Below are 18,494 nucleotides of genomic sequence, written 5' to 3'. Positions count from 1 at the left end.
TGGCACGTTAAGTCCCCACGCCGACCCTCTGCGCACCCAGGTTTCCTCCCGGAGGCCATTCGGCTTCCTCTGAGGCCCTATATAGGGACCCTGAGCCCAGGCTGAAAGAGGTGCGCGCCCGCTCCGGCCTCTCGGACAAGCCCAGGCTCGGAGCGCCTCTCGCCCTCAGGTCTCCGTAGCCAGAGGCGTCTGGAGAGGTGAGGCGGGGGAAATTTCTCCCCTGTGCGAGGAGGCCAGGAGGAGGAGGAGAAGGAGGAGGAGGAGGTGGATCCGCTTCTCCGGGGTTTCCCTGACGCCAGCAGCAGCGCTCGACGCGCGCTCCCCGCGCCTGTCCCCGGCTCCGGGGACAAGGGGGAGGGGAGCGTGCCCGCCGCCGCGGCCCGCGAGGCGGCAGCCGGGATTGGAGCGGGGGCGGGCCGCGCGCGGAGCCTAGGGGGTGTAGGCGAGGGAGGCGCGCGCCTGCGCGTGCGCGGGGGTGCGCGCCCCGGGTCCCCGCCCCCCACCCCTGCCGCCCGTGGTCTCCGCCCCCCTTGCGCTGCTGTGTGGAGCCGGAGTCGGCGGTGGGTGGCGGCGCCTGGAACCTGGAGACAGACCCACCTCCCCGCCCCGGAATGTAGTGACTCCCCGCTCTCCGCTCTCCTCCCCTCTCCTCCCTACTGCAGGAGGGAGGCGCCCCCGAGTCTCCCCTCCCGCGAGAGGGGCCGCGCGGGCCGGGCCGGGCCGGGCTGGAGCAGCGGCGGCGGCGGCGGCCGCGGGAGCCTAGCCTGCAGCGAGGGACCGGCTGAGGCTCGCGGGAGGGAAGGAGGCGAGGGCTCCACCGCGCTGCCGCCGCCGCCGCTCGCGGGGAAGAGATGGCGGCGGAGCGGAGAGCCCGGCGACTCCTCAGCACCTCCTCCTTCTGGCTCTGCTGCCTGCTGCTGCTCGAGCGCCGGGCGTCGGGCGCCGCGGCCGCCAGGAGCGGCTCCCCGCCGCAATCCCCAGGTAAGCGGCGGCCGCGGGGTGCGGGCCCGGGAGGCGCGGGGTGGGGGCGGGGGCGCGGCACCGGCACCGGCGGCGGCCGCTGCGGTATTTTTGTTTAGGATCCAGGAGGAAACGTGTAGGAACTTCTCTGCCTCGTCTCGGGTTGCCGAGGAGAAAGGGGGTCGCGCAGGTTAGAGAGTGAAGTGGGCAGGCGGGGGTGCTGCTGGGGGAGGGGCGGCCGTGGGGGCGCATCGGGGGCTCCGGGGTATAGTTCTGCGCTTTGTACCCGGAGGCAGGTTCACCCCTCGCCTCCCTCCCCTCCCCCAGGCTCATCCCACTTGTAAGAGTGGGACATTCTTGTGCTCACACAAGCACCAGTAGAGGCCACTACACACCTCATTAAATAAACAATCGTACGGCCAATTCATTAATTTTCAGGAAAGGAAGCGGGAGGGGGGCTTGAACTCCGCATTCCCTGGCCAGGGATTTCCCAGCTGAAGTCTCAGGGAAGCGCTGGTTGATCTCGAGGGACTCCTCGTGCGGGATTTGTAGCCCCGAGGCTGTGGAAGATAGAGGGTGTCCGAGGGACACGGTTGTCCCCTCATCACCAGTGGTGTTGACTTAACGATGAGGGCGCCTTGGAGAACAGCTCCAAGTGATTCTGTTAGTGTTCCCGTTATGAAAATGCTTGTTCTTTCCTGGGAATTACAACTATATTTACAGCCTGTTAACTGCTCTTAACCTAGGGAATGGTCTAAGCATCGGATTTTAAGTACTTGAACGTTGTTTTCAGGTGGCAATATTTAAGTATATTTAGCCGCAAAAGCCATTTTCAGGTTTTCTAGATCATAGATTATTAAAGTCACCTGCATTCCTATTAAGGGGACCAATTAACAAAACGCCAAACCTGCCCGTAAGGACCTTACAGTGTAATTGTGGAGCGGGACACACTCAGCAGATGAAGGACAAATTAGCATGTAATCTGTTTAAATTGTTTGACCAAGGTGGTGTATCATAAAACTTGACAACTTTCACCTACTTGCCTGAGATCTGAAATTTCTGTATTTGAAAGTCATCTTGTCAGGCACAGTGGCAGCTTCTATTCACTAAACCATTACTTGTTTTTCTCTGGTTTATATTTAAAATCCCACGGCAATGTAATTTGGCTGATAAAAGCTTTCTTTTGGTATTCTTACAGAGTATATGTAGCACACGGCTTTTGCCAGTGTTAAATGCTTTAACCCTGAAGTACCAATGGGTATTATCAAAACAGCCACAAAAACAATAGTGTTTTAGTATCACACTTGCACATTCAGCCTAGAGTACACATGTTGGTCCTGAAATGTAGGTAACTGATCCAGCCCTTTCTATTCTTGTGGATAGGCAAGAAAAATGTAACTATCTTGGAAGACTCTTATTTAATTTAACATGTAGTTCATCCTATTATGTGTGTGTTACTGCTTAAAATTTTGTCAATTTTGTAAGTAAAGTGCTAGTAATTTTAGATTAATAAAAATAATAAGTCTCTTGGGAAGTCATAACATCTGTCTCAACATTAATTCAATTGATGGGCTTTTATTTTGTGCTGACGAGAGGTGTAAAGCATGGCTGAAATGTGCACTTTGCCTTCATGGAGTTTGCCGTCTGGCGTGTGGGTAGGAAAGATAGCCATTTAGCCACTAATTATATAGTAATTAAGTTGTGTGATAAGCACTACTGAGGAGAAGAGTAGGTTTTGAGAAAGCGTGTACTGCAGGGACCTAACCTAGACTGGGTGTCAGGGTGTCTCGGAAGTGAGATCTGAGTAGAAGTGGAGGTGAGGAGCGTCACAGCTAATTAGTGGTATGGTTGGGTCTAGAGCACGGATCTTCTGATCCTGTGCAGAGTGCTTTCCACAAACCATTCTGCCTCACTGCAAAAGGGAAAGGAATAACTGCAGCAAGGAAGGGTTGGTCAGTTCTTTCGCAAGCTGCAGAGACATCAAGGGGATTGAGAAGGGAGTAAGCAGCAATGGAACAAGCTGTTTCAATAAATCAGATGTCATTCGTAAGTGGTTTAATTTTTTAATTGCTGTAGAGAGGTAGCTGAGATACCTTTCTGTAGGGGATTACAGTGAATAGGTGGTAGGGTATGGAGATATTTGGTAGTAAAAGGAGAACAATAGGATATGGGACAACAGGATAAATGGAGTGTTTTTCCAACATTGGGTAGACATGAGGAGGTGGAGAAAAGAGAGAAGGATTGGTGATAGAAAATGGTCAGCAGTGGCAGAGGGTTGGAAATGATTAGGCACACAGTCTGGCTTTAGGAAGCAAGGAGGGGCAGATTACTGAAAAGGTATGCAGGGACCTAGGGAAAGATGACATGATAGTCACCCGTGCATTGCAGGTCTTCTCTAATCAGAGTGAACAGGTTAAGGAATGGTGCTCAGGTGGGATTGGGATGCCAGAATGGAGAACGTTAGGAAGACAGTGTGAGAGCTTATTTGAAATCAGCTTGAATTTGAAGTAGACTAGATCAGCTATTTCTACCATTTCAGTATCAATTTTTTGTATCCCAAGAGCAGAAATAGTGAAAAGTTTTAATCCAGTATTGGTTGCTTCTGAGTTACATGAAACATGTAGAAATTGTTTTTTAAAACTTTTCTTAGAATAATCAAATATCCAATTCTCTGATCAGATTGCAAAAGAACATTTGATGTCCTAATGATGCTGAGGCTAGCCTTGACCTAGACTTCAGAGGTGTACTATAGAGGTCATGTAGCTATACTCCTCATTTAAGGTAAGAATCCTCTTGTCAACATCCTGCATAGGTGACTCTGTCTGCCTGAATCATTAACTTGATGATGTGATTCATTACCTCACAAGGTAGTCTATTCCCGTTTTGAATAACTTCTTTTAGTAAACTTTGCTTTATGTAGTACATTTAACTTTAATTTTCACCCTCCCCACCTTCTTGAATTTTTTTTAATCTTCTCCTGCCTTTTTTTGGCGTCACCCTATCTCCTGATTCATCTCATGCTCCTCTGATCAATTCTTCATTTGTTTTCACGTTTTTCTTTCATATTCTCATCAAATATTGGTATCTAAGGTTGATCTCATTCTGTATACTTTACTTGTGTTCAGTTGCTACTGTAAGCTAATGACTCTCCTAGTCCACTCTGCTTCACGTGTCACTCTGTAGCTTCACTGAAGAGGTACCTTGCATTACACAAGACCAAAGGTAAACTCATCTTTATACCTCTTCCCTCATCCCCTCTCTCCAGACAATAACAAACCAGTTTCTGGTCCAGGACTCTCATATTGTTTGAATGATTGCATGGACTTGTCTTCCTTTGTTACCCACCTTGGACATCACTGTTCATCACTCAACCAAGTTGAGATCTAGAAGTCATCCTGGACTCTCCTCCTTCCCTATTTCCCATAGCCAGTAGTTCTCTTTGATTTTTTTTTTTTTACCTCCTAGATATTTCTCGAATCATCATCACTCCACCTAGAGTAACAATAGTAGCTCTGTAAATTAATCTCTTTATCTCTGCTGTTAGCCTCTAGAAGTCTGTCCTCCTGCTAGAATGAACTTTCTTATATATTTTTCTGAGCATGCCACTCTGCTACTTATAAACTCTTAGTGTTCTGTAGCTTGAGTGTTAGAGTCTGAACTTCTTGGCATGAAGATTGTGAGGCCTTTTGTGTTCCTTACTACTGGCCTCCCACACTCCCAGCTTAAACACTCCCAGCTTAAAACCTCATCTCTTGGCACTTCTAATGTGTACCTGGTGCTCCACCACTCTAGGTTAACTGCAGAACTTCAGGGCTCCAGGCCTTTGCACATGCTGTTCGTTCTTCCTGGTTTTTTTTTTTTTTTTAATTAATTTATTTATTTATTTATTTATTTTTGGCTGCATTGGGTCTTTGTTGCTGCGTTTGGGCTTTCTCTAGTTGCGGCCAGCGGGGACTCATCTTTGTTGCGCTGCACGGGCTTCTCATTGCAGTGGCTTCTCTTGTTATGGAGCACGGGCTCTAGGCGTGCAGGCTTCAGTAGTTGTGGCATATGGGCTCAGTAGTTGTGACGCATGGGCTTAGCTGCTCTGTGGCATGTGGGATCTTCCCGGACCAGGGTTTGAACCTGTGTCCCCTGCATTGGCAGACGGATTCTTAACCACTACACCACCAGAGAAGTCCCTTTCTTCCTGCTAATGCCACTTCCCACCTACTCATCTGTTCAGTGCATTTTTTCCTACTAGCCCCCTCCCCCAAAGAGAGTTAGAGTCATCATTCTCTGTTGTGCCCATAGCTTTCTGAGTCCTTTTCATCTTGTGTTACTTATTTCTTGTCTTCTCTACTAGTCTGACCCTCCTGAGGATTTGGACTTTTCTTACGTGGTGTAGAACAAGCATCTAGCACAGAGTAGATCCCCATTAATTGTTTATTGAATGAATATTGAACTTCTTTTAACTCCCGGGCCTTACAGCACAAATCTGATCCCTTTATATGATGGTCCTTCACATGTCTGATGACAAAATTTGTGTGTGTGTGTGTGTGTGTGTGTGTGTGTGTTGCTCTCTCCTTCTTTCTAAATTAATCATCCTAATTCCTTCAGCCACTCTTCATCTTACTTAGTTTTTGACCTTTTGTGAGTTTGGTCATCTTCTTCTGGATATGCCACAATTTTAATATTTATTAGTTTTGTCATCTTTGGAAAGATCAGTGATCATACTAATTGATCTGTAAACAGAGAGCGATGCCCTGCTTTGCCTGCCTAACAGGATGAAGTATAAAGGAGTTCATAGATTTCTGGGATGAATGTTCAAAGGAGATAAGAAATGTGACTGCTTTTAGTAAACCATATGAAAGTTAATATGTAGAATGGTGAAAAAAGACTTAGGATATGGAGGCAGAGGATTTGGATTTGAACTCATGGTTCTACACATTTCCATATATCTGTTGGGGGCTATAGGCAGGCAAGAATAATACCTTGCTTGCCTAACTGAATTGTCAGAAGAATGAAATGTAAAATTGCTTATAAACTGTAAAGTACAGTGTCTGTATAGAATGGTTTTAATGTTTTTTTTGTGAACTTAAAAATATAGTATAATTCTATTAAATTTTTTGAAAGTGTAGTTTTCTTTCCAGCAATTGATCATTGTTGGTTTCTTCTTTACGAGTTTTCTCTATGCTAATATAAAATATAGGGGTAACATTAATCTCATTATGTGGAAGTTCTGTTTATCTATTTCATAGTCTTTCTTGCCAAACCCTTCATTTTATTACTGACTTTTGTGTGGTTGGGAGGTATTTACCATGCCATTGGTAGGCATTTTGGCTTCTAGGTAAAATTGCATCAACAATAAGGGAACAGTCAATGGAAATGACTATAGGTAAGATATTATTGACCCAGAGAGCTAATGAGGTGAGGAAAAGTGTTTATGATTTTTAAAAATTGACTCTGTCATGGGACACAAGCCAGTGAAAGATGATATTAAAATATAACCCCAGTTTTGGATTTGTTTAGAATCAAAGGAGTTTTTTGACTAAAGATGTTGAAAACAGACAAAAAATTCCATTTAGACCCACTGGTATAACTTTTGGTATATTTCTTTCTAGTCACTATCTATATAGCACATCATTTTTATGTTGTAATCATGGTGTATGTACAGCCTTATATGTGCATTATTCCATTTTTCTTTGTTGCCGCACTATCTTTAAATCGTCAATTAAAATAAGCTTTTAAATACTTAAATACATGTTTGTTTTGAATTAAAAAGAAAGTACATAAAGTAAAACTTCCACCAGCAAATTCCTTTTTTAGCTCGTAAATAACCACTGTTAATACTTTTTCTTCTGTATTTACAGAAGATATGTGTGTATAGTTTTATTTTTTACACATAAGCAGGATCATACTAATTGTTTTTCAACTTGTTTTTCACTTAATAATGCGTTGGAGATCTTTCCATACCACTGAATACAGATTTTCCTATAATCATTATTTAAAATATCTGTACTCTTCCAGTGAATGAATATAATATTAATAGTGGCCAATAAAAGTATTTATTGAATACTCACTGAGCTGTAGGCACTGTACCACTCTCTATTACATGCATTTAATCCTTTATACATCCTTGTGAGGAAGATGGTAATATCTCCCCATTCTACAGTTGAGGTAACTGAGTGTCAAATATTAAGTGACTTGTCATAGGCCTCACAGTTCTCATGTGGAAAAGTCGGCATTCAGATCCAGTCCTTTACAGGTCGAAAGTCTATGCTCTTTATTATACTGCATACTGCTGCTAATGAATATTCTCCTTTTATAGATGTTGACGTTGTTTTCAGTATTTTGCTCTAATAAAGAATGCTGTAATGAACATCTTCCCACGTGTAGTCTTTCCTTCCGTATTTTGGATTCCCTTGTATAGGATTATTGGTGAAAAGATAATTTTGTGTGTATGTGGGAGTCAGGGTTCCATTTATTTTAAAAGAGTAATGATACCATTAATACCATTCATTGACCAGTACTTTTACAATTTCTTCAAGATATTTCATCTTTAATCGTGACCTTAAGGCCATAATTTTAAAATGCAGGTCCCATAGCTTCTCTGTTTCATCTGTTAACTGAAGGATTTAATTAATAATTAATAGGTGATCTCAAAGGTCCCTTCTATCTCCAAGTTTCTATAACTCTGAAGTCTATAAAATTGAGTAGTAGATTTATCTCAGCTAAATGACTTCTGTTAAGTTTTGTGTTTGAACACTGATCTCGTTTCTGTTCTTTGATTCAAGAATTACCTTTTGTCATTCTCTAAAGCCCAAGTTACTATGCATCTTTTTTTTTTCCAGTGTGAAGTCGGATATGATTGGGAAAATCTTTTAAATTACCCGTAAATGATCGTGTATGATTTTATTTTATATGTGTAAAAATAACTTTAGGGCTGATTTCAAGAAATAAAGCTTCAGTGTTAAGCAATTGTGAGATATTTTAAGTTGCAGTACTACTTGAAATATTAGATACTCTTAGGCTTATAACGGATGTAAAGTAAACTGGCAAGGTTACTGATCTAGCTGATATTTTGATTCTGCCTTCGACTTCTTTATGTAAAGAAAGGAGAGAGAGGTAGTGAGTGGTTTTATATGTCCTATTTTACTAAAATCAGTACTTGAGTTCTTCTTGTTAAGGAGTTAGCACTTGGGCAGTCTGAATTTCAGATTGTGTCTTTGCTTTTCCTATTAAAAAGAAGCATGAGAAATAACTTCTTGTTAAAAATTTGTTATTGAAGTATAGTTGATTTTACAAGGTTGTGTTAATTTTGGTGTACAGCGAAGTGGTTTAGTTATACATATACTTTGTCATGTTCTTTTCCGTTACGGTTTATTATAGGATACCCTGTGCTATATAATAGGACCTTGTTGTTTATCTATTTTATATATAGTAGTTTGTATCTGCTAATCCCAAACTCCTAATTTACCCCTTCCCATCCCCTTCCCCTTTAGTAACCATAGTTTGTTTTCTGTGTCTGTGAGTCTTTCTGTTTTGTAAATAGGTTCATTTGTGTCATATTTTAGATTCCACATATAAGTGATATTATATGTTATTTGTTTTTGTCTTTCTGATTTACTTCACTTAATATGATAATCTCTAGGTCCATCCATGTTGCTGCGGATGGCATTAAGAAATAACCTCCTTTAAGTTTTATGGCAAGAATGTTTACATTTAATTTTGTAGTCAGTCGGATAGTTCTTGTATAGCCAAAACTAGAAATTTAGGTAATTTTGACTAGTTGCAAATATGTTATCTTTGAGGTATAATTATGCACAAAGCCATGCACTGTGGAGATACTAAGATGAATTGGACATATTTTCTATCCTTGGTCTAATAGCAGAGATAATAACTTAATTTGGAGAGAGAAAGTGTAATTACTGCTGTAGGTGGAGAAACAAATTCTGGAATCATTGTGTTACTATTAATCAAGTAATAGTACTACTTTTCTCATAATTTTGGTTCTATGTCTTTAGAGTAGTCCCAACTTAGTTTTAACAGGTCAGTAGACTAGAACTCTCAGAGAGAGTTATTTTTCATTTCCTCTGTGTGAAATGATTACTGGAATGTTTGAATATATGAGAATGCTAATAATGGAGCCATCTGGGGGTGCAGCTACTTCCATATCTTCAGGAAATCCGGAGATTGATCGTACAGGTTTTCAGGATTTATTACTGGTCAGTAATAGCCAGTAAAACTTAGGAGTCCTGAGCAGAGTGAATTTTTAAAGTGATACCACATGGAAACTGAATACAGAACATTTGTTTTTCAGGTGCAAAGTAAACGAGTAAAAAAAAATTTACCAGGAAATATCTTTATGTGTAAGGTCTAGTTAAGATTATAGCATTAGCATATACAAATTCAGGGAATAGAATAACAAATTATAAGTTTTATTTATAATTTTTATTCATAGCATGACTTTTAATGTAAAAACTAAAATTTGAGGATCTTTCTGGTTAATAGTTTGAAAGCTTTTGGTTGAAGTTGGGTTATTAGTTTTAAATTTACACAGTGTTGTGTGTCCAGGAGATTGTATGTACACTTCCTATGGCGGTAACCCCTTTATTAATAGCACCCCACCTACAATAGAACTCAACCATCATGCACCCTCACCTCCAGAAGGTAACTGAAGACTAGGGAATAAGAGAAATAATTTTCAAAGTCTGTACATTGAAGTAAATAAGTTTCTCAGAGTCCAAAAGTCTTTATTTAGAGCCTATTTATCTTTAATTCATATGTAGTTCTAATAGACTGTATTGTCTTATTTCTAAGTCGATAGTTGATCAGGAAGTGGTAGAAAGACTGTCTTGAAATGCCCCCTAACAACAGCAGTTAGTCACCTTGTAAGGAATAAGATTTGAAATAAACATAAGACCACAGAGATCTTCCTTAAACAGAAATGGTTTGTCTCAGCCAGTTGAGGAAAGTTTCTTTTCCTTTCCATCACTGCCAATAGGTATTTTCCTGCCCCTGGCCATTTCTTTTGCCCCTCCTCCTATAGATACAGTTGCTGTCTGGAAAGAAATATCTTCCCTCAGAAAATTCTGTGGAGTCCCATCTCACCTCAAATTAGTGTGAGTCCAGGCTGACACTTGAGGTGGGAGAAAAAGGAAATATGGATAGGAAAAGAGGTGAGGTGCCAGGGCAGGGTTCCTTCTCTGCTAGTCCCTACCCCTCAAAGCCATAGAATTTCTCTGTTAGCAGCATTTTTAACCCTGATGGCTAAAATATGTATGTCAGCTTTAAATTTGGGGGTAAAATTAATTGTTGGTTTGATTTTAAGAAAATAAAAAATATTAAAAATTTTTCAAACAGTATGTAAAATAAAAAGTGAGATCATACATTCCAACCCTCTCCCCAGTGATAATCACTTTTAATAGCTATGGACTTTCTGTTTTATCTATACAATTAAATATTTAAAATATATAATATATACATGTATTACAAAACTAACAAGTGAGGTAGTGCTGTGCATACTGTTTTCCAGTGTGTTTTAGGACATCTTCCCATGTGAGTACATACAAATTTATCACAGTTGTTTTGATAGCCACATGGTATTTTATAGATATATCATAATTTATTTAACCAATTTCTTTTGATGCTCCCAAATTTTTATTGCAGACCATATGCAGTGAACCCACTTTTACAAAATGTCTTTGTGCACATGTTCAAATATAGTATAGAATAAGTTTGTAAATGTGGAATTGTAGGGTAAAAGAGCATGTGTGTTAAATTTTTTGCTAGTTATTTCCAAGTTGTTCTCCAAAAAGCTGATTTTTTTCTGTCAACAGCAAATGAGAGAGTGCTGTTTCCCCACACTCTTGCCAACATACTAGTTATTTTCAGACCTCATAGTCTCTGCCAATCTGATAGATGAAAATGTATATCTCTTTAAATTTTATATTTTAAAATTATTAATGAAATTGAGCATCTTTCAGATTTTTATTAATGGTTTATATTATTTTTGAGAATTGTCTATTTGTCTTTTGTTCATATTCCTTTATCCTGTCTTGAATTAATGGTTCACTTATAAATGTAAATTAAACAATATAATTAAGAATAGGAACAATTTAAAACTTACAACTGTCAAAACTCCCATGGCTACTTGTGGTTTGTCACGTAATGAGAAGTGCATAGAGTAGTCGACTCAGTCTGCTTACCCGACTTCTGCTAACCACTGTTCATGTTTGCTTGATATAGATTCATAAACTTTCAAACTGCTCTATTTTGAAGGAAAAAGAGCTCATTGATTTGAGTGAAAAATAGGAATTGAAACAGATGCTACTACCTCTTTTAAGACAGAGCAATTTTAGTTTAGAGTAAGTTCAGTTAATCAAATACTTGCATGCCAGTTTGACTCAAGATACTGAGGTGGTGGTTTAAAGTGGAAAATGGATTAAGGATGTAGCAGGAAAGACAAGTTTAAGGGACAGGATATGATTTCCATTTTTGCATACCCTGAGCCTGAGATGTCAGCAGATCATCTCTGTAAAGGTATTACAGAATTGGGACTCAGATGAGAGGTCTCTCTAGACCTCTGGCTAGAAATATAGGTTCAGGAATTATCTGATAGAGGTGATAGTTCAAGCCGTGAGACTAGATCATTTCACTGAGGAAGGAAAGAAGAAACCTAGGGCAAAGACTTGAATATACACCCATCATTGGGTGTCCAAAGGAAGGAAATATTACTCTGTCTGCAGAACAAGATAAGTACCTAGAATTAGAGCTATGTAAAATGATAAAAGTTCATTTTGCCCCTGGATATCTTATTCAGAAACATCTGTGTGAATAAATGGGATAGTGCTAACATAATGTTTGTTCTTTTCCCTTCTACATGCATGGTGTGGCTCTGGGTTAGAGTGCTAGGCAGGGAGAGGGGAAGCTTAAAGGCAATTCTGAACAATTTTTTTTTTAAAGAATTGTAAGATATTTATTTTAAAACATTTATTTATTTATTTGGCTGTGCCGGGTCTTCGTTGCGGCATGCACGATCCTTTAGTTGCGGCATGTGAACTCTTAGTTGCGGCATGTGGGATATAGTTCCTGGACCAGGGTTCAAACCTGGGCCCCCTGCATAGGGAGCGTGGAGTATTATCCATTGGACCACCAGGAAGTGCCCCCAATTCTTTACTATAAATAACATATATAATAATTTATCACTCTGAACTGAGGTAAACAATGAATTAATATGTGTCTGTGCTTAGAACAGAGCCTGGTTTATCTTAATCACTCATTAAATGTAAACTGTTGTTTGTTTTATTATTTCTGTAAACTGGATGGATAGGCTAAAAAATACATGAAAATTAGATAAAACTTATATAATTTGGTGTTATATTATCTGATCGCTGTGTATAATTAGATTGTTAAATGAGTAAGCTTATGTGGGGAAGGATAAGGGTTTGTTTAATTTGGAGTATTTGGTTAACAAGTTTCTTCGAGGAGGTAGACTTTAGCTGGTTTGAAGCGTGAGTAGGCTTTTTAGATGGGCAGGATTTCTGCAAGGAGAGTGAAATGAGAGCAGTATGAGTTGAGGCAGAGTAAAGGCAAAGGCAACAAAAATGTTCTTGATCAGTAAACCATTTCTAGAAAAGGCTCACTTTTGTTATTCTGAAGTTTATCTTTTGTTATGAAATGGCGGGTGATTATTAGATGATGAAATCATAGGCCAGGTAATCTTTAAAGATTGTGATGCTAGAAGGGAAGCTGGAGGTAGTGATTGTTCCAATTCTTAATGCCTGAAAAGTTAACCTTATCATTAACATATTTGCTTCCTAAAACTTCATTTATTTCCTGTTAGGCTTTGTAGGTGTCTTTTACGAAACATTGATTTCTCTGGATTTTACTCAGAGCCGCAGAAATAAGCTTCAGGTTGATGTGTATTGGGAAGTTACTGAGGAATTAATTTTTGCTACTTTATGAAGAAATCCTTATTTTAAAAAAATTCTGTGGAAGTGTGCACTTCCTTCTTCAGAGTAGGTGTATTTAGGTAGAGATTTTGCAGTTTCAGAATCAGCCTTATTTATCAGTCATTAATGTTCGTGGGTAAGAAATATCAGGTAATATTATAGTACTAACTTGGTGTGTAGTTCCACTTTGTTCAAAATTGTTTTAGGATTTGCCTCTGCATACGCATAATAATTTGACCTTGATGTAAGGTTCCTTTTTCTTTTATAACTCACTGGACAGCCCCCCCGCCCTCCAAATTTAGTGCTATACATAATAGTAATGTCTACTAGGTACCTTCATACCCTCATCTTTTTAAAAAACCTGTATATTTGTAGAATTTTGTGTGTGCGTAGACTTTGAGATTTAGAAATTTCATCAGGATATGATTAGATGGAAGTTTATTCATTGTTTTTTTTTCCTCTTTAAAAAATGGTACAGTGAAGTTGCATTTTTGGTTAGACATTAGGTTTAAATTCAGCCAGTAATGTGAAAACTGCATATTATCATTTTCTCATTTAAATACCTTAGGAAGACCCTACATTGGAGGCTGATATTTCATCTCAGTAAGTTGGGCTTAGATAACTTTTCTTCTTAGTCTTGGAACAAGTTATTTCTTTTGTTGACTACTAAATAAAGACGAAGACTTGCATTTGTATTGTTCAAAATCATTTTTTTTTAAACTCTAGAACTGAAGTGTGATGAGATGCACATACTAAGAGAGGCACACTGGAGCTGAGCTCAACTAGGAGAACAACAAGTTCATATCTCATATTGCATGCTTATACTGAATGGCAGGTAGAATGGTTCTATTTAATATTTTCTCATGTATGATTGAATCCATTTAACTTAAAATGTGTGTATGATATGATTTCTCTTTATTAGTGAGTTTTGTTGTTGTTCTGAACACACGAATCTATTTTAGGGTAGGAAAATTTCTTCTATTACTTTACTACCTATACTCTGTTTTCTCTTTCTGGAATTCCACATAAGTATATTTTCTCTGTCTCTTTTCTCTATGACACTTCATTTCCCCCTTTTTTGGTGTGTCAATTTTTGCTTTATATGTTTTGAGGCTATATTATTAGATGCATACGGATTTAGAATTGCTGTCTTTCTGGTGATTAAAAAGTCTACTTTTTTCTGATTTTGATATAGCTATATCAGCTGTTTTGCTTAGTGTTAAAATAAGAGTTTTCACCCTTTCACTTTCAGCCGTTTTTATAGTCTTATATTTATGTTGTGTATGTAGCATACTCTTAGGTTTTCCTCTTCTTTATTTAGACTGACAATTTTTGCCTTTTTTTCTAGAGCTCTTAGTCTGTTTACATATAATGTAATGGCTAATATATTCAGCTTTAAATCTTCCATTTTTATTATTTACTTCTCATTGCTTTGCCTGTTCTGTGGTCCCCTTTCTCTTTTTTCTTGATGCCTTTTGGTTATCTTCAGTTATGCAGTTTTTCCCTCTCTTTTAGTTACCAGTTATATATTCTTTTACTATTCATTTAGTGGTTCTTAACACATTATTGACTGGGATTTTTGCAGACACTAACGCCTGTGGCCATAATATGTCTCCGGTCAAAAATGTGTTAAATGTATCTTTGACTTATTACTTTTACCATTTATTGGATAATACAAGACCTTTTGAACACCTTAATTCTATTTGTCCTTCTCTTCTAATTTTTGTTATTGTTGTGTGTTTTAGTTCTGTTTATATTTGATAGCCACATGACATTATTATTTTATAAGCCATTATTGACTTAGATTTATCCATTTTGCTTTTATTTGTCAGTTGCTCTTCATTTCTTTCTGCATCTCTGAGCTTCTATTTGGGGTCATTTCCTTCTGCCTGGAGAATATCCTTCAGTATTTAGTTAGGTCTGCTGGAGATGAATTCACTCAGCTTTTGTCTGTCTGAAAACATCTTTATTTCATCTTCAATTTTGATGTTTTTGGTGGGGGCTGCTGGATGTAGAATTCTAGGTGACAGTTTTTTTCTTTCAGCCCTTTAAGAATGTCATTCCATTGTCCACTGAACTCCATTTTTGATGAGAAATCAGCCATAAGTCTTATTTCTACTCTCTGGTGGGGAATGTGCTTCTCTCCCTCTTTCCCCCTTTGGACACTTTTAAGATTTACTCTCTATCTATGATATTCAGAAATCTGACTGTGATGAGCCTCGTTGTGATTTTCTTTGTATTTATCATTCTTGCTGAGTTTCTTGTATCCGTGGAATGATTACTTTCATCATTTTTGGAAAGTTCTTGGCCATTATCTCTTCAAATATCTTTTCTTCCCCATTGGAATTTAGGCTTAAGGCTTCTCTGAATCCTCATCATTCTGATGGGTTCAGAAAAACTATGGTTTTTGTAGTTTATCTGTGTTGTTTTGGTTGTTGAGGTAAGAGTGACAGTCTCTTATGACTTTCTGCATTCTAACCAGAGGCAGCACTCCATTTATTGATTTCTTAATTTCATTTATTGTATTTTTCAGATCTAGAATGTCTGTTTTGTTTTCTTTTATAGTTTCTAGGTCTCTGCTGAAATTCTCCATACTGTACCTTTATTCCTTAACCCATCCTGTCATATGTGTTACCATGAAGGTTTGCTTTTATATTTGTTATTTCTCCTGGTTTTGGGGTTGTCTTTTGTTTTTATGTGCTTGTTTATTTGTGATTGAGTGCCAGAGATTGTTTATGAAAAATTATAGACATAATCTGAATGCTACTGTCTTCTCTCAGAAAGGATTTACCTTTGCTTCTCTTCTGGAATGTGGTTATATGAAGTCACTAATAATCTCAGGTCACTTTAATCCATTCAGGGATTGAGATGATTTAAAATTGGGCTTCAGACCTTATGAGTTGAAATATTTTGGGTTTACTTTTATTTCTTGTATGTAGCCCTTTGAGGTCCTAATCCACAGTTTAAGAGGTTTATCCTCCTCCTTGGCAGGTCCTCACTCCAATTTTTGTCCCCTCAGGGCTTATGTCTGTCAAGAGCTATGCTCATCTTCTCAGCCTCTTCAGCAGTAGTGGCCTTTAGAATCCACAGATACCTCTAGGTTAAAAAAAAGCTCCAAATACCAGGTTTATTTATTTTGATTTTCTCATTTTCTAGATCTTGGTCCCTTAATTCCTCATGACCTTGATTGCCCTCACACAGATCTTTTGTATTTTGTCTAGTTTCTTTATTTCTCCTTAGTGGAAGAGTTGGTCCGAACTGCCTACTCCGTCATTCCTGGAAGCTGAACTCTTGCAATGCCCCTTTTCGTCTTTTTTCTTATTTATGTTTTGTTAGAAAATTTCACGCTTGTCTGGTTTTTTGTCATGTGCAATCTGCATTTGTTGCCCCTGTTGTATTTCTTTGAAAAATAATTCAGTTGTTTTGGGGCTGAAAGCAGTCTGTCCTGATTTCAGATTCTCTTTTCATGTGCATGGTACTCTCTTAAGTTTTTTTAGGATTTCTACAGTTGAGATTTCTGTAGTTAGGAATTCTAGTACTTTAAAGTTTTCTCTCAGTAAGTTTTCCAGGTGAAAAATTTTGTTTCAGTTGATAGATCACTGCTTTAGCTCCTGGGTCTTTAAAGTGTCTATTGATGGGTACTTGTAATGATGGGATGGTGTCTGTATGTGCAGAGTATTGCTAGTTGAGATGGACTCTTAAACTTAAGTGGGTTCGGGTTCTAATGTTTCAGGTCTAGATGAAAGGAGAAAATTTTAGACTTGCAGTAATTTTGTGTTGCTAGATCATTGGTTTGTAGGGAGTAGGGGTGCAAGGTATAGTCATACTGCTGTGAAATAGGTTTACTGCTACTGTGTTTGTTTTCAGTGCTGGAATTAAAAAATTCACAATTTAAATGCTGGCAATTGGCTGTGGAACTAGCAGTAGCAGCCTCTTCTCTTTCTGCCCCTTGTCTCAAAACTTCACTTCACACATGATCTGCAATGTGAATGCTCTGCCAGGTGCTTTGCCAGGCTTTTTTCTTGGAGGCACCCCAGGCCCACATATGGTTGGCACTCTTCTGTGATTTTCAGTGGGCTACAGATTTTTCCCCTGGGTTTTTCTTTTAATCTATTCCTTTGATTATTTCAGCGGGTATTGGGGGTGGAGTGTTGGGTAGGCATTGATTACATTTATGAGCTCAGTTTTGCCATCTTGAACTGATAATCTACACTGTGTGTGTGTTTTCTCTTTTTCAGTTGGTTTAGTTTGGTGTCTGACCCAATTAAAAAAGAATAGTTTTATTACTTTCTTTTTACTTTTATGTACATATAGGTTATAATGCAATTTCTGAAGGACTCTAATAGGCTAATTAACTCTTGCCTGATACGAACTCATATGGAATGGGGTATTTTTTATTCCACAGACATTTTTGTGAATGTTGAGTATGTTTTCAGGACTGTGCTAGGTTTTGGGATTACAGACTTCAGCAAGTCTCTTAATCTTATATACCTATTCTTGAGGCAGAGACACATTTCTCTGAGGCTGAAAGACTTTTCTTCGGGAGAATGACAGCAGCAGTGTTCTTAAAATTTTGATTGTTTTTACCCATTGTTAAATATAAATGGGTACAAAGTATTGATAATAGTTCTTAATGTATGTAGAAAATATTCCAGTTAAAATCTTATTTATAATTTTGGCTGTGTTACTCATTTTTTTCCATATATAGTAAATTTCAGTGTATTCTCTGACCAGGTGACCGTATCAAATAATAAGGGTTTATGTTACATGCATTATTGCATTTATTCATATGTAACACATACATGGAAAGTAGGATGGCATGACTTCTTTTTAATAAGGAATTCAGAGTTCAGTAAGGTAGGTAGGACATGAAACAGAAAAGTAGAAGTGTTATGTATTCATTATGCAACCTTCTACTTACAGGAAGAAGATTTAGGAATCTGCTTCAGTCTTAAATCTAGAATTTGCCAGTCTGAAAATCATTCTTTGCAAGTGGTTTGAATGATAAGGTATAATAGAAGGAATTAGGAAAGCAGGTAGCTGAGGCCACAGGGTGGATTGGAAAAGAAAATGGCTAGCTTCATTATGCTGTTTCAGGAAGGACAACGTTATTTCTATTATAGACATAAAATACACTATAAGGAATGTTGGCTGTCTTCACTTTATATCCAACAAGAATAGTACAATTTAGGAAAAGCTGTTTAAATTGAATCTTCCTGACTAATGTTTTGTTGTGATATAAGTTGATTTTCCTCATATGTTCATCTTAGGTTAAATACATTATTTATGTAATGTTTAAACTTGATATGACAAAGTACACTTGGTGCCAGGTTTTCAGTTTTTAATGCAGTGGCTTTCACACTTGTTCAATTGTTAGAACATCTGGAAGCAGTGGTGTGCTTTGTGAGATAATTGTGAAGTATTAATACCTTTAATTACATTAAACAAATGAAGTATAATTCTGCAAGCTGTAAATATGACATATGAATGCGGTTCAACTCAGTTTCAATTGAAGAAATATTTAATCAATATTTGTTGTGTACCATAACACAAGATAATTTCGTGATGAAAATGAATTATGGAAGAGGTAGCAGAAAA

General features: G+C 38.5%; 1 protein-coding gene across 5 annotated transcripts in view; it reads left to right on the top strand.

Annotated features, from left to right (window-relative positions):
• The first annotated feature begins 553 nt into the window (after positions 1-553).
• The window catches only part of NEO1 (neogenin 1), a 243,043-nt gene continuing 225,102 nt past the window's right edge, over positions 554-18,494 (top strand). For all 5 annotated transcript variants that reach the window (XM_032622728.1, XM_032622724.1, XM_032622723.1 and 2 more), the window contains exon 1: positions 554-981. In XM_032622728.1, coding sequence (XP_032478619.1) covers positions 852-981 — 130 coding nt within the window. In that variant the 5' untranslated portion in view covers positions 554-851. The remainder of the gene's footprint in view (positions 982-18,494) is intronic.

The sequence above is a fragment of the Phocoena sinus genome, chromosome 2, assembly GCF_008692025.1.
Source record: "Phocoena sinus isolate mPhoSin1 chromosome 2, mPhoSin1.pri, whole genome shotgun sequence".
Lineage (NCBI taxonomy): Eukaryota > Metazoa > Chordata > Mammalia > Artiodactyla > Phocoenidae > Phocoena > Phocoena sinus.
This window is presented reverse-complemented; position numbering and strand designations above follow the sequence as displayed.